This window comes from Drosophila busckii, chromosome X (assembly GCF_011750605.1).
Source record: "Drosophila busckii strain San Diego stock center, stock number 13000-0081.31 chromosome X, ASM1175060v1, whole genome shotgun sequence".
Classification (NCBI taxonomy): domain Eukaryota; kingdom Metazoa; phylum Arthropoda; class Insecta; order Diptera; family Drosophilidae; genus Drosophila; species Drosophila busckii.
Genome location: NC_046608.1, coordinates 22,321,230 through 22,337,225, shown reverse-complemented (window position 1 = coordinate 22,337,225; position 15,996 = coordinate 22,321,230). Strand labels below are relative to the sequence as shown.

Here is a 15,996-nt window from a genome sequence, read left to right as displayed (position 1 = left end):
AAAACTCACTTGTTGGCAATGGACCGCACTTGGCTTCATCCTTGAACGTGCAAAACTTTTGCAAATCATCAAAGTAGAGCCCAGAGGGACAACGATTCAAATAGGGATAACCATCGACGCACTGAGCAGGATAAATAAACAAAAGCACAATGAAATTTAATAAAGTGCAAGCTTGGAAATGGTTTAAATAGTTGTGTACCTGATAGAAGCGGCGACAGGTTGCCGGATCGGCAAAGTTGCCATTGCCAACGGACGTGGGGCAGGTAAAGTCCTCCTTATCCTTATTCTGAGCTGTGAATTAAATAAGCAAACATTTATAATTTAAATGGCAAAGGCAGTAGCAAAAGCTTGCAAAGTAAACAAGTTTGTTGAGCAAATCTGTTGTAATTAGTTTGAAGCTTAATAAACTTTGCGGGCAAAAAGTTAGTTAAAGACAATTAACAAGATCAAATGCAAGTTGATCAACATAAACAATAAAGCGGCAGTTAGTTAATAATAAACAAAAGCAGCGCTTAAAGCAAATAAATAATTCAGCATTTGCATTTGTTGAAATGCAGCTAAGCTTCTAACTATATAAACTGTAATCCTTGCAACTCTCTCTCTCTCTCTCTCTCTCTGTGTGTGTGCTGTAAGCCGCTTCGCATACATAAGTTATAAGCATTAAAAAATTGACTTTTTAATTGAGTGGGCGAGAGCTTTGCAATTAATATGGACAGCTAAGCATTTAATGTTTGTAATGCTGTTAAATGGCGCATTATATTTTTAAATGACAGCACAATTAAAAAAATCGTTATAAAAAAAAAAAAATGACAGTGTAACTATTAATTGCATAATTACAATTGGTAATCGCTTATTGTGTAGCATATAATTTTATTAAGCTAAAAATATTAAATTGACTGGCTATAGGCACATAAATTATAATGCAGTATATATAAAAAAAATCAAATGTTTCATAAACAAATAATGGCGCATTAAAATTGATATTATTTGCTGGCAACAACAATTGCCTATATATATATATATTATATAGCCAACATCATTAGTTTAAAACGCTGCGCACACATTGTGTGTGTGTGTGTGTGCGCGTGTGTGTGTGTGTGGGCGTTGTGCTCGGCAATTATTCATAAGCCATAGCCATTTGGCCTAATGTTAATTAAATGCTTTATGCTATTGTATATATTGCGTATACGCATTGTGCGCCATTATCAACAACTATGCTCATACTAATTATAACTATTAGCATTATTACTGCTTTTTTTTTTATTGCTTTTGCATACTTTTAAATTAAATTATTTAATTTAGCTGCGATTTTTCTTATTTACACACGCAGCATAAATTTAAAAAAAAATTGTTGCCTTATTGTTGATTTTGCTGCTTGGCATAAAAAAGGCAACTGCCACGCCCAGCCAGCCAGCTTGCATTGATTTTTGTGCGAATTGCCAGCAACAAACAAATGTGCAAAATAAAACACACGCGCGTTTCATAAATAAAAATCAAACACACACAGAAATCAATAATAAAAATAACAACAACGCAGCAGCAGCAGCAAATTTTAAAGCAATATTTAAATAAATAAATGCATATATTGCATTTAAAGTCAAGCGTCGTTTTTTTTGATTTTTTTTTTGATTTGTTTGTTTATTTGTTTGCTGCGCTGCTTGTGCACTGATAATAATAATAATAATAATAATAATATTAATATAAAAAGCAACGCAGCCGCAACCACAATTTGCGGCATTCAACATTCAGTTAATTTTGGCGCTGTCAATATGTAAACAATAAATTTTATAAGCCTACGCCAGCATAATTTTAAATCAACTCAAGTTCATTTAGTAAATTTAAATATTTTTATTCTTTGCTATTGAGCGCACAACTTATAATTAAGAAATTGTCAATGCGTAATATTCAAATTATTATTAATAACAGCGAGACGCAGCATCTTTCACACACACACACACACACACGCGTACATATTTATTGAGCAAATTTAATGAGTAAACCGCAACAGCGCTGCAAAATTTAAATGAGTAAAAAAATATATAAAAAAATTTGTTTTTCTTCAGCTACGTGAGCTCGCTTTTCATTTCTTTTTGCACCTTTTTTTTCGCTTTTGTCTGTGCTCACAGCCTCATAATTTATTTAACATTTTGAGGCAATTTTAAAGCAAGCAAAAAGTTTAAAAATTTATTGCAACCGTTGCAAATAAAAATCAATTAATGCGCTTTAAAATTAACAACAATAAGCGCTAAATTAAGCAAATGTTTGCAAAGTTAATTTATTTATTTATAAGCAATACTAAATTAAATTATTAAATTTAAATGCAATTTTAATAGTAAAACACAATAGAAAATAAATAAATCAATAACATGCTAAATTTCAAAAAAATATATAATTTAATTATAATAACAAAGTGCGACTAATAAATATTAAAAAAAAAAAAGCTATGCAGATTATTTTATAGAATATGATATGTATATATAATAATTGACTAATTAGTAATAGAAATAGATAAATAAAATTATTTTCATTGATTGTTATTCGTATCGAAACCTTCGCTAATTGCATTGCACATAAAATTGTAAATATTAAATTAATTATGCAAGTCGAGTTATAGATTTTTCAAAATTATTTTTGTGTTTAAAAAAACAGTTTAGTTATTTTTTGAACACATTTAAGTGCTTGATGCACGAAATGTAGTAAGAGAAATAGATAAAGTAAATATTAAATAAATGTTATTGATTTTTCAAAATTATTTTTGTTAAAAAAAAGATTAATTATTTTTCGTAGAGACTTAAATGTGATAAACAAAATGTAGTAATAGAAAAATATATAAATAATTTAATTGCACATGAAATAAATATTAAATAAATTATGCTTTTTATAAATTATTTTTGAGTAAAAAAATTTGTAGAACAGATTTGCGTTAATTAGATAGAAATAGATAAATAAAATATAAATTATGCACGACGAGTTATTGATTTTTATAAATTATTATTGAGTTAAAAAAATAGTTCTGTAATTTTAAAATTTACAGCTATTTATTTAAGTGTTTGCTGCTAAAGTGATAAACGAAATGTAGGAAGCAAGGCAATAAATTGCAGTAAAAGAGGGAAAGAGAGAGAGAGAGAGAGAGAGAGAGAGAGATTGGCAATCGAGGTGTGCTTGAAAAGTTTGAGCAGCATTCGCGCTCACTTGTTCGCTCTTTCTCTCTCTCTTTTGTCTTTCTCTTTAATCTCTTAGTCACTTTCTCCAATTGCATCTTGGTGTTGCCAACTGTTTTTTAAAATGTTGTTTTTTTCTTTTTGTATATATATTTTTTTAAATGATTTTACTGTTGTTTTTATCCGTTGGCATTTTCAAGTAATTTTTCACGCATTTCTGTGGCTGCTTTGCGCCTCATTTTTCACGCCACACACACACACAAACACACACACACATGTGTGTAAGCTGCTTAACTGTTTTATGCCGCTTCCTTTTGCAACATTGCTTTTCGCCTTGTTGTTGTTTTATATTTTATTTTTTATTATTATATACAACGCTCATTGTTGTTGGCTGCACTTACAACACTTAAATTGTAAATAATTCCGATGCGCAAACTGTATGCATGTGTGTGTGTGTGTGTGTGTGTGTATATGTAATGGCCAAAAGCCACTTGCCTTTGTCAACAAATTTGCGTTTAAATGGCGCATGTGTGTGTGTGTGTGTGTGTGGCAACCGTCAAGTTTTGGTTTGTCAGTCGTTTTGTCTTGTTTTTTAATGTATTTTTAAATTATGTTTATTTACAAGCAAATAAGCCTAAGTAAGCATATATGTGTGTCTGTGTGTGTGCCTGTGTGTGTGTGTGTGTGTGAGCTGGCAAGATAAATTTGTTGCCTTAAGCGCCCTAAAATTCTTTTGCTGCTTGTCATAAGCATGCAGACATTATTCTTCTCCCGAAATCTTTTCTTTACTCAAGTTACATTTTGATTTAAGTTTATATATGTGTGCACACACACACATATTAGCTAGAGTGCTTACTCAGCTTAATTAATTATTAAGACAATTGCATGTTTAAATTCTTTGTAGCAATTTAAATTAATTAATTTTAGCCAAGTGTTTATTTGATTGACTGCATTACATGCAATGCAATTTTCTTTAAAATTTATTAAGCAAAATATAAATATTATAAAAATATTACTAGAAAAAGTAAAAAAATTAATATAAATAAAAATAATAAGTCAAAATATAAATAATCTCTAAAATATTACTAGAAAGAGTAAAAAAAAATATATATAAATTATAAATGAATAATAATTTACAACTATGAAAATATGCTCACTACTTTTCATTTTATTTAAATATAACAACTTTTTTTTTATCAAACTATCAAAAAATTATTTTTTAAATTTGTTGCATTTTTAAAAATATTTTATTGCTGTATAACAATTTTTTTTTTATATGTAATTGTAATAAATTATTAATTAAAAATAGTTAAGTTAAGTTGAACTAATCGGTGCTTTTTAATTTTTTTATAGCTAAGCTTTGAATTTTAAACTTTATTTTTATTATTAAAAAAATTTTTAACACTAAATAATTTCAAAATCAAATAATATTTTAAAATAATTCACTACTTAAGCAGCCTTTTTAAAAATTTTGCTAACAATATAACACATTTTTTTGTAATAAAATATTAATTCAAAATAGTTTAGCCTATTACACAAATAATTAAGTTAAGTTGAGCTAATTGGTGCTTTTTAATATTTTATAGCTATAGCTGTGAGTTTTAAACTTTATTTATTTAGCTTAGCTTTGCTTAAAAATTATTAAAAAAAAAAAATCAAATAAAATAATTTTTTTTTCAAATAATTCTACTACGTTAGCAGCATTTTTTTTTTTTAATATTTTGGTTTTTTATATAACAATTTTTTTTTGTAATAAATTATTAATTGAAAATACAACACACAAATAATTAAGTTATTGCGCTAATTTATGCATTTTAATATTTTATAGCTAAGCTACGAATTTTGGCTGCATTAATTTTAAACGATTTATTTAGCTTTAGTTTGAAGCTTAAGCAGATTTGAGCTTTAATTTTGTCGCCCAATGTGCCGTTTGGCATTAATTGTTGTTGCTGTCAATTTAATGAAATATTTGTAAGGAATTCGCTTGAAATGACAGTTACAAAGACTTGAGCTTTGAGCTGCAGCCCCAAGCCCCAGGCTGAGCCCCAGCCGCAGACACAATTGGAAATTGGCTTGCCTGTGAGGCATGCAACTTGAGGTTGCCCTCCAGTTTCAATTATGCAATGCCGCTTGACTATGTGTGTGTGTGTGTGTGTGTGTGTGTGTGTGTGTGGATATGAAATCAATGTCACAATCGCTTGCATAAAATGAAAACTGTGTGTGTGTGTGAGATTTCGATTTGGTTTTGTGGTACAGCATTAACTGTTACGTATACTTGATATTAAAAAAGTACATAATTAATGCAATATGCGGCGCTCTCGCTCTCTCGCTCTCTCGCTCTCTCGCTTACAATAAACAAGTTTTGTATGAAAGTGAAATCGACAGCAAGAAGAAAATATTTGCTGCTTGCTTTTGTTGTTGTTGTTGTTGTATTTATTATTGATAATTTATAAGCGCGCGGCAGCTGATGAAGCAAATATGTTAACTAGTTAAGTTTGACCATGAAATTAAATCAATGCCCTAAGCGTATAAAATGCAGAAATCTAAACGCGCTAATATTTGCATATTCATAAGCAGAGAGCGCGCCACAGCGGGCAAATAATGTTAATTAAAGCAATGGACTAACTAATCAAGTTGGAGGTCAAGCCATTACGTAAGGATCAAGCAAAAAGTGAAAACCGGCCAGGCCAGGACAGCACAGCACAGCGCTGACCTTGCACAGGCAGTTGGTAAACCAGTTACGCTCTCAATTTTTTTTTTTTGGGGAGTACCTTAAGAGCAAAAGTCAATGAAATGCCAACAATGTTACCTAATTCGCGGCGAAGAGATCAAAACAAGAAATACGAGTACAACCGGGCCCAAAAAAAAAAAAAACACTGTTAAGAAAAAGAGACAACGCGCCAGGAAGACAAAAGAGTTGCCAATTGGCAACGTCAACACTTTTTGTCTCAGCATTAAAAGCAAACTGATTAACATTTAACAAAAAGCGTTTCCGCTTACGTGTGCGTTTGCTGTTTAATTTAAAATTAACTATTCTAGCCACTTACCCTGCACTGTGCTCAGCAGCAGCAACAGCAGACAATGCAACAGCATTTTCATATTTTTGTTATTTTAATACTTAATACAAAAAAAAACAGCACAATTGTTGGCGCGTTTCAATAAAAAAAATAATTTATTGCTATATGGCAGCACGAGTTGAAAAGTAGGCGTTTTGTAGGCGTGGCAGCGAGCAGCGATAACAACGTCCGCAATGCGCAAGTGCAAACCGCTAACTGAGCTCAGCGCATGCTCAAGAAATTGCAAGAAGCTTCGTCGAAGCATCGAAGTTTCGAACTCGAATCGAACTCCAAGCCGCCGTCGTCGCCGCCGCTCTCACTTTCATTTCTGTAGCCGGTTTCTGCGCTCTTCGCTCTTTAGCTTTAACCCTTTGGCTTGACCATTAACACTTGTGCGCCTTTTTAATATGCGCAGCCTTTAGCTGCGTTTATCGCTTGCATAGCAATTGCATTTCCTAACGGTTAAACTAACATTCTGGCTACAGCTGCTGCATACAAAATTCAGTTCATTACAATTCTAGCAATTTGATAGTTCTTTGTATTTATTTTTATTTTTGTATGCGTGCGACTCTTTTTTATTTTATAAGCTGCTGCTGCTGCACAGTGGGCTCAACTACATTTAGCTCACAAAAAATACAACGTTTATTTATATTTTTATTATATATATATTATTTTTTTTGCATGCTTAAAAACAATCTTAAAGCTTTTAATTTTTTTTATAATAAATATAAAATCAATTTTTTTCTTATGCTTATATTTATTTATTTTTTATTACTTAATCGCTTACAATTTATTTGTTGCTATAATAAATAAAAAAAATATATGTATGCAATTTTATTAAGTTGTTTTTAAACAATAAAAATGTTATGAAAATATATGAAATACATTTTTTTGTTTTGTTATGACAAAATATTATTTATTTTCAACGCTAAAAATTTATTTGTTATTTTAAGTTTTTTTTAATCTTCAATCTTTTGCTTAATAATAAATATGAAAACAGTTTTTTTTGTTTTGCTTATATTTTTTATACCACAAAATATTTATTTATTTTTTATTGCTTTAAAAAAAATTTTGTTTGTTTTTTAATCTTAAAAACAATTTTTTGTTATAAAAACGCACAAATAAATATGAAATCAATTTTTTTTGTTAATGTTTTTATAGCACAAAATATTTATTTATTTATTACTTTTATTAAAAAGAATATTAATTATTATTAATTTCATATTTTATTAAAAATCTAACTTATAATGCTTAAAATTTTATTTGCACGCCCTATCAGTTAAGCCCACTGTGCCTTGCTATTTATTTGGTTTCTATCCATTGGAAACTCTTACAATTTTCTTTAAACTGGTTCAACTGCCAAACTGGTCAACTGACTTTAAAGTTCTAGAATTAAAATCAAATCCATGCTAAGCGTTTTTATTTGCTTGTGGCTGCATAAATTTTGGTCAAAAGGTTTTTTATTATAATTGGAATTTTGCTGTCATTTGATTTTCTAACGAGTTGCGGCTTTCTGTTTTAATTTCAAGCTCAAGCGGAATTTAAACTAAAAATATAACGAACGCATGTTGAATGGCTCAAAGCCTTGCACATTTATCTACTGCCAACTAAATCCTCAATATAGTCACATACATCACATCGGGCTTATATCATTTGTTACGCTCCACTCAAAAAACAACAACAGCAACAACAAATAAAACCAAACCTGTGCTTGTTATGCTGCTGCTCTGTATATTTTATAGAATTATCTCGTGCGTATAAATTTCTTTATTTTTATTGTATTTTATTAACAACAAGCTCGAATATTTGTTAGTGCTTTAATATTTATTGATACGCATGTGCGATCAATAAGCCGTGAGCTATGTAAGTTAAAATAATATTCGGATCTACAATTCCAATTAGAGACAGTGGGCAATTTGGGCATTTTATTGCAATAGATATTAGTTGAAATTAAAGTCACATGCTAAACTAAATTAATTGTAAGCTAAGCTATATTTAGTTTTGTATATAATAATTATATAAGTAGCTAAAGTGCAGTACAAAAAAAATAATTATTAAAAAAACTAATTTAATAGTAATATATATGAGCATTTATTATTTTATTTTATTACTTTTTTACTTATATAAAAATAATAGTATAATAAAGTTAAATGAAATCTTAATTCAAAGTGAAAATAAAGTTAAACTATATATAATAAAAAAATTAACTTTAATAATTTAATAACATTTTATTGCTAAATTTTTATTTTCTTAATTTTTACTAATTTAAAAATTAAGTTAAATTGAAATTAAACTATATATAATAAAAAAATTAACTAGGCTATTGCTTCAATAATTTACTGAATTAAATACTAAATAAAAGCTAGTTAGGCTCATATTAATGAAAATAAAATCTTAAAATAAAAAAATGAAAAATAAAAATCTTGAAATAAAATATAACATTAAAACAAACATAATTAAAAAACTAACTACGCTATTAATAACTAAATTAAATATTAAATAAAAGCTAATTAGGCTTATATTAAAACTATTTTAAAATTTTAAGAAATGATTAAATGATTTTAATTTTTAAGGCATATTTTTTACTGTGTTTGATTAATAAAAATCAAGCCAAGTTCAAAACCAATGCTAAACTGTAATTTTGACAAGACAAGATAAACACACACACATACACACACACACACACACACACACACACATAGGCGAGCGGCGAAAGAAAAGTTTTATTTTTATTGCTACTGCATTTGCATTATTTTTGTTTCGACAGTTTACAAGGCGTGGGCTTTCAAACTGTTTATGCAAGTTTACATATAACATATATATATATATGTATATATATATATACTATATATTTAAATGTAAAGTAAGTTTGTTTGTTGTGAAAACTACGAGCGAGCGAGAATTTGTTTGGGGCATTTAAACCAATAAATATGTAAATTTTTCATAAATTTAATTAAATTCACCACAAAAGCGGCGTCTTTATCAACAGCAGCAGCAGCAGCAATGACGACTGCAGGGAAAGTTTGCTAACAAAAAAAAAAAAAAAGAAAAATGAAAAGCTGTAAAGTAGAAGCAGCAAAATGCCAAATGGAAAATATGTGAGAGAATAGTGAACTTTTTGATGAATCTAGAAGAACGCGAGCGAGAAGAAAGTGAATAAACTAAAGTAAAAGTTGTGCAATTACTGAATGACTGACTGACTGACTGACTGACTGATTGAATGAATGAGTGACGATTTAATAGACAAAGCCATTTCATAGTTTTGTTTATGTCGCAGGCACTAGAACAACAACAACAACAATGAACGCACTTAAACAATAAACAACGCATTGACAAAAGAGCGGAATGAAAATATAAAAACAGCACAAAAACTGCAAGTTGAGCGGACACGAAAATTAAAAGCAGCTGAAAGCGCTACGCATCGCTGAATCCTTCAACTGAATGATGCAAAAGGCAAAAGGCAGGACGAACGAGCAGACGGACGGACAGACAGACGGACGTTGTGACTTCAACGTGGACACGTGACTCTTCGCGCTGTATGTAAATGAAAATGAAAATGCTTAACGCTCAGAGCGACGTTGAGCGTTGAGCGCTCAGCGTTGAGCGTTGAGTTGTCTTTGCCATATTCAATTAACACTTATTCAATTTTCCAGCGACTTTGGTCTTTTGTCTAGCCAAACCAGTTGCCAACACAATGCAAACAACACACACACACACACACACACATACATAACTGTTGTAACAGGCCGTTAACATAGCAGAGCGACATAAGCTTTTAGCATAAGCCAAAAACTTTTTACTTACTCGACTTTGTTATACACTTTAGCAGCAAATTTACATTAAATAAATATAATATATAGTTATATAGCTAATATATAGCTAGTAACGCTTAATAGTTAACAAGCTTTTTAAACAACAATAATAATAGAAAAAATTTTAAGCATATTTTTTATTATACATTTATATATAGAATATATAGAAAAAATTTTAAATATATTGTTACAACATTTATACAATAAAATATATTACAATTTTAATATATTTTTTTATATTATAATTTATACATAAAATACAATAGAACATTTTAAACATATTTTTATTATATATAGTATTATATATATTTTATTAGTTTTTATCATAACTCTATTTTTTTTTTTTTTATAAAATATAATAAAAATTATAAATATATAAAAAATATTATATATTTTTTTATTATATATTATATATTTTTATTATATTTTATATTTAATAAAATTTTATTATTATTTTTTATATTAAATAATATCAAGGCCAGATATAATCAAGGGTAATGCTACAACACTAAAAACTTTCCTTAGTTAAGTTCAGTTTGCTTAGAATAATAACATTAGCAAAATCTTAGAATTAAATTTTTACTCTTAGAATTTTGAAGCAAAAATATGAATAGAAAAAATTTGATATTATTTTTATATATTGTAAATATTTAATATAGAATAGAATAGAATGCATAGGAAAATTGTAAATATATTTTAAATTATATTAATAATATATTTTTTAATTTGTCGTATCTCTTTTTTTATAAAAATTGAATAGAAGAATTGAATAGAATTTATAGATGAATTTTAAATTTTTTTTATTATATAATAAATTTAAACACTTTTTTTTATCACAATAATAGAGTTCTTAAATTGTGCAATAATTTAATCTGAATTCTATGTCAAATTTTTATAATTTATAATACTTAAATACTTAATTAATTTAATGTACATTTTAATTTCAAATTTTGATTAGTTTAAATTATTATTGCTCAGCTATTTGTCACTATTTAAATTTTTATATGCAGCAAAAACTTTTTAAAAGTATTAGCATTTAAAAAAATTAAATATTTTAGTATTCAGTTAATTTTTGTTTCATTCTTTGCATATTTTTAAGTCTCTAATGCATAACAATAATTTTTTTCTGATTTATTTTTTTCATTCTTTGCATATATTCAAATCTCTAATGCATAACAAACTTAAACTTGATTTATTTTGCTGCAAGATATTTATGTATATTTGCATTTAGTTTTATGTTAAATATTTAAGTTTGTGCGCTTTGGCAAAAAACAGCGGCGCGCATTAAAATCAAACCAAAGCGATTTACCTAATTGAAATTGAAATGTTAAAAAAAGAAAAAATTAAAATACCAAAAAAAAAAAAAAAAAATAACAAAAGTGCAGCAGCAATAAAATAAAAAGTAAAGTTAAGAAAACAAACAACAAACAAGCTGCAGATCAAAAGAAAGTTGAAGAAAGTAAGTTTGCAGTTTTTTTTTTTTTTATAGCGAATTAGAATAAAAGCAGCGCACAGGCTATAGATATATATATATATATAGAAATGCAAAATCAAATTGCAATTGAGAATGAAACGAAACTAATGCGCGCGCGCTCGCTCACACTCACACGCTCTCACTCTCACTCACAGCTGGAACTACAAATTGCATTGCAGATTTGGCGCATTGGCTTTGGCCAATGGTTTGTTGTTTGTTTTTCTTTTTTATTCATGGCAATTCAGGCTGCAAATCAGGCACATTAATTATGACGTAGAGCGCAGCGGGTGGAGGGGGGGTGGCAACGGCAGTTAGCGGTGTTGCGTGTTGTAAAATTGAAATTGGTTTGAAAATATTTGCACGAAAATTCCAATTTCCAATTTTCAATTGATGCGTATGTGTGTGTGTGTGTGTGTGTGTGTGTGGCAACGAGATTGTTTCGTCACGCCAAAACACAACCCCCCGCTACCCTCGCGCCCACCCCCCTTGAGGTCAGTTAGCCGTGGCTCTAACCCTTGGGCAGCATCTCTAGCGGGAATTTTTGTGTAGCCCGTTTTCATTCGCTGCCCGTAATTTTCCATTGGTCATTTTCCTGCCTTCACTCAATTACAGTCCTTTTGTCCTCTTTCTGCAATTGTGCTTGCAACACGGCCAAGAGTGCCCCCGCGCCACACACAGAGAGTTTGGCCGTAACTGAAACCTGAAACCCACGTAACCGAATCGTTTTGCCACGCCCTGCCTACGCCCTACGCCTTGCACGCAACTCAAATTGCGAGTGTCTGTGGCTTGCCCCCCCCGTCTGTGTGTGTGTGTGTGTGAGTTATTTGTTATTCGCTGTCCTAATGGTTACATTCAATTTGTCATGTAATTTGTTGCGTAACCAAAAACATTAAATGCACTTTAAGTAAATAAACAATGTTGCAAAGTTGTGAGTTAAAGATTATTATTAAAGAAAAATTAGTAATATTAAACAAAAAATTAAATTAATATAATCTTGTATATATTTTTAAAATTCAAATTAATAATAAAGCGTTTTATTGTAGCTAAAATTAAAATTAATATAATCTTATATATTTTTTTCAATTAAAAAATTTCTAAAGCAGCAATTACTTTTTTTTTACATTTTACACAATTATTTTTTTTTTTTTTTCAGTTTTTTTAAGCAACATTAAAATGTTATTCAGTTTTTGAGTCTAAGCAAAATGTAAAAAAAAATTATTTGCAATATTTATATATAATTTATTTTTAATGCATAAGCTACAACTTTTTTTTTAAATTTCTAAAGCAGCAATTACATCTTTTTTATATTTTACTTTTACATTTTACTCAATTATTTCATTAACTTTTTGAGCAACATTCAAATGTTGTTTAGTCTTTTAATTTAAGCATAAATTTTAAAATATTATTTGCAATATTATTTATTTTTAATTGCATTAGAAATTAGAAGCAATATTAAATTCTTTATCAACATTTAAAATTTGACTTATACAATTTTAAAATTGCAATAAAAGTTAGCAACAATTTTACATTTTAGGCTGCAATAAGAGTTGCACTTTTTGCAATTTAAAAAATAATTCAAAATTATTATTAATACAACACATTTGGGCAGCAAAAAATAGAAAAATAATTTGTATAATAAATGTAAATTATTCAGCAGCGTATGCAGCAATCGTCTGCATTATTTATATTTTTATTTTAATTGTTTTTTTTTGTGTTTTTTTGCGTTTTTCTCAGTTCAGTTGATTGTGTGTGGCAGTGGCAGTGGCAGGTGAGTCGCTTTAGCTGAAGTGAAGTGCAAAAGCGTTGCAAGCAGTAACAATGCTCATGGAATGCGCCATGCGTCCGCCGCTGATGATGGACAACTGTGGGCTAAAAATTGTGGTTGTTGTTGTTGTTGTTGCTGGCTTCCAGTTCACGTGGTTTTCTTGCTCTTGTTGTTTGTTTGTTCAGATTTATGGTTACAAAGATTGTTGGATAGCTTTTGGGACAGCGGACTGCTTTATTTACACCCATTAAAAATTTGCATAAGTACACTACATAGTGTGTGTGTGTGTGTGTGTGAGAGAGCGCGCATAAACAAATAAATTTGCGGCTTGTTTGTGCAACATGCGTGCAAGTGTAGAGTTCATTGTTTCATTAAATACCCTGTGCAACAAAAGACCGCAACTCAATTTTATTAAAAGTGAAGCGTCAAATATTTATTTTCTAATTTGAATTGCCAGAGCTGTTTCATTTTTAATTATTCACAACTGCTTAAAAAAAAGTTTTTATAAAAATATGTTTTCTATATTTTATTTAAATAAACCTGCATAAAATTCATGATGCTTATGTAAACATTTGTTCATTCTTATAAATTATTTAAATTTTTTAATTTTATTATAAATATTATTATTAATTTGTCTGTATTTTTGTTTTTTATTATTTCAGAGTTTTAAAATTATATATTTTAACGGCTTATTTTTATTTTTTATTATTTAATTAATTAACATTTCTAATTTCAACTCAACAAATGTAATATGATATATTTATTAATATTATTTATTATTATTATTAATTAATTTTCATATTTCACATTCAACAAGTGCACGGCTATAAAATTGTTCTTTTCATAATTATTATTATTATAATTTTTTTTAAATTTCAAATTAGTATAGAACTTTGCATTAAAATATAAGCACTTGGTTTATTTTCTTGATTAATTATTAATTAATTTATATTATTAATTAATATTTTAAGAGCAAACTGCTATAAAAATGGAACTCAGCGCATAAATTATATTTTAAATTATTATTTAATACTATAATTAGTAAATTTTTAAATTTTAAATTTAATTATTATTAATTAATATTCTGATATCAAATTCAACGCAAGTGATGCTTGCTAATTGAAATGCTTGTAAAAATGTTTGCTAAAAAACATAGAAAAATGTGTATAGCTGCGTTTTTGAAGTGCAGTTATAGTTAATGTATTTTTCGTAAATTCTGTAAAAATCTCGATTTAAAAGTAGCTCGCGGACTTTGCAGCGGCATTTGTATTAACGAACCAATAAAAATTTCATTTAGCCCAGGCGCAGGCAACTGAATAATAATACCGAGGGCAAGTCTGTGGAAAAATATATATATGTTTATATATATGTGTACGTATAAATTATTTAATACAAATAAAAAGTTTTTCGATTTATTTTGGGTTGTGTTTTGTTCAAACTTTGCGCATGGCCACATAATTCACTTTAGTCGCGGCCCGCACTTGCAGATGTGGGCAGTGGGCAAGCAGAGTGACTGGTGGGGGGGGGGGGTCAATTGCAGTTGCTGCTGTGGCATAAATTTATGTTGAGCGCGTAAATTTAATATCAATCGACGCGAATAAGCAGCGCAGGCAATGAGATAAGCAAAAATCGCATCGAGGGGGGCGGCGGGTAGTCAAATTTATAGACTGGCCCTAGTAATTGCAGTTAGTAGTGGCTGCCTTTAAGGCTGGCAGCGCTGACAGCTTAACAATAATTTAATATTATTATATGCGTTACGTTAGCTTTGACAACAAATAATGTTTTGCTTTCATTTAAGCTTTTTACAGTGTTTGCAAATATTTGCTACTGAAAACAAAGTTAACTTAAAGCAGCTGTCAACTCAGTCTCTCTCTCTCTCTCTTGGTAGCTCTTTCGCTGAGTTTACTAAGCTCTGTTGGCGGATTATTAATGCAAACAAGTGACTTGAGCTTGGGGCTTGTGCGCTTAACGCGTTTTAAAGCAACTTTACGCTGCTGTTTTGGGGTATTAACAACCAAATTGAAATCTGTAGCATTTAATGATGATATCATTTGTTGTTTTTATTAATTAAGTGACTGACTGACTGTAAGTCAGCACAATTTGCTCAATTAAGAGCGCATATAAATAAATCACAAGTGATAATTTTGCTTGGCGTATCAATCAAAATAAAGCAATAACAATAACAAATAATAGTTGAGAGCGCAGCATTTCGCTACAGCTATAGCTAGCATATATATATATGCTTAGTATGTGTGCTTAGCACTAAAGACTAATTAAGTTTTCATGGCCATGAGTGCTTGGCGTACTCGAGTTAGCTCGTTGAATGAATGAATGGTCAACTTGATTAATTTGAAGCAGCCAGACAAGCATTAATAATCCGGTTAAAGTGTAGGCAAGACACACACACACACACACACACACACACATGTATGTAAACACACTTAAGCAGAGCTTATGGCAGCAGCAGCAGCAACAATAACAACAAAATAATACCGCAGTAAACACAAACTAAGTATAAAAGTCAAAACAAAGCCACAAAGTGTTGGTAGTACACACACACAGACGTAGCAATTGAGCGCTTGCATGTGTGTGGGACATTTTTGTTTATCGCCACGGCTGCCGCCACAAAGTATGCAACATTTTATTTAACACAAGCAAACTTCTTGGCAAACAAACAGCAGCAGCAGCAACTAAAAAGCACAAAAAGCGCAAACAAAAAACTGCGTGT

The 15,996-nt window shown here is 29.3% G+C and overlaps 1 protein-coding gene across 1 annotated transcript in view; it reads right to left on the bottom strand.

The window, feature by feature from the left end:
• Positions 1–12,084, bottom strand: part of LOC108605166 — a 51,238-nt gene extending 39,154 nt beyond the window's left edge. Inside the window, exons 1-4 of the mRNA XM_017994751.2 lie at positions 12,017–12,084; positions 6,209–6,243; positions 200–291; positions 10–121 (exon numbers count right to left, since the gene is read on the bottom strand). Coding sequence (XP_017850240.2) covers positions 10–121; positions 200–291; positions 6,209–6,243; positions 12,017–12,084 — 307 coding nt within the window. The remainder of the gene's footprint in view (positions 1–9; positions 122–199; positions 292–6,208; positions 6,244–12,016) is intronic.
• Positions 12,085–15,996: the final 3,912 nt, after the last annotated feature.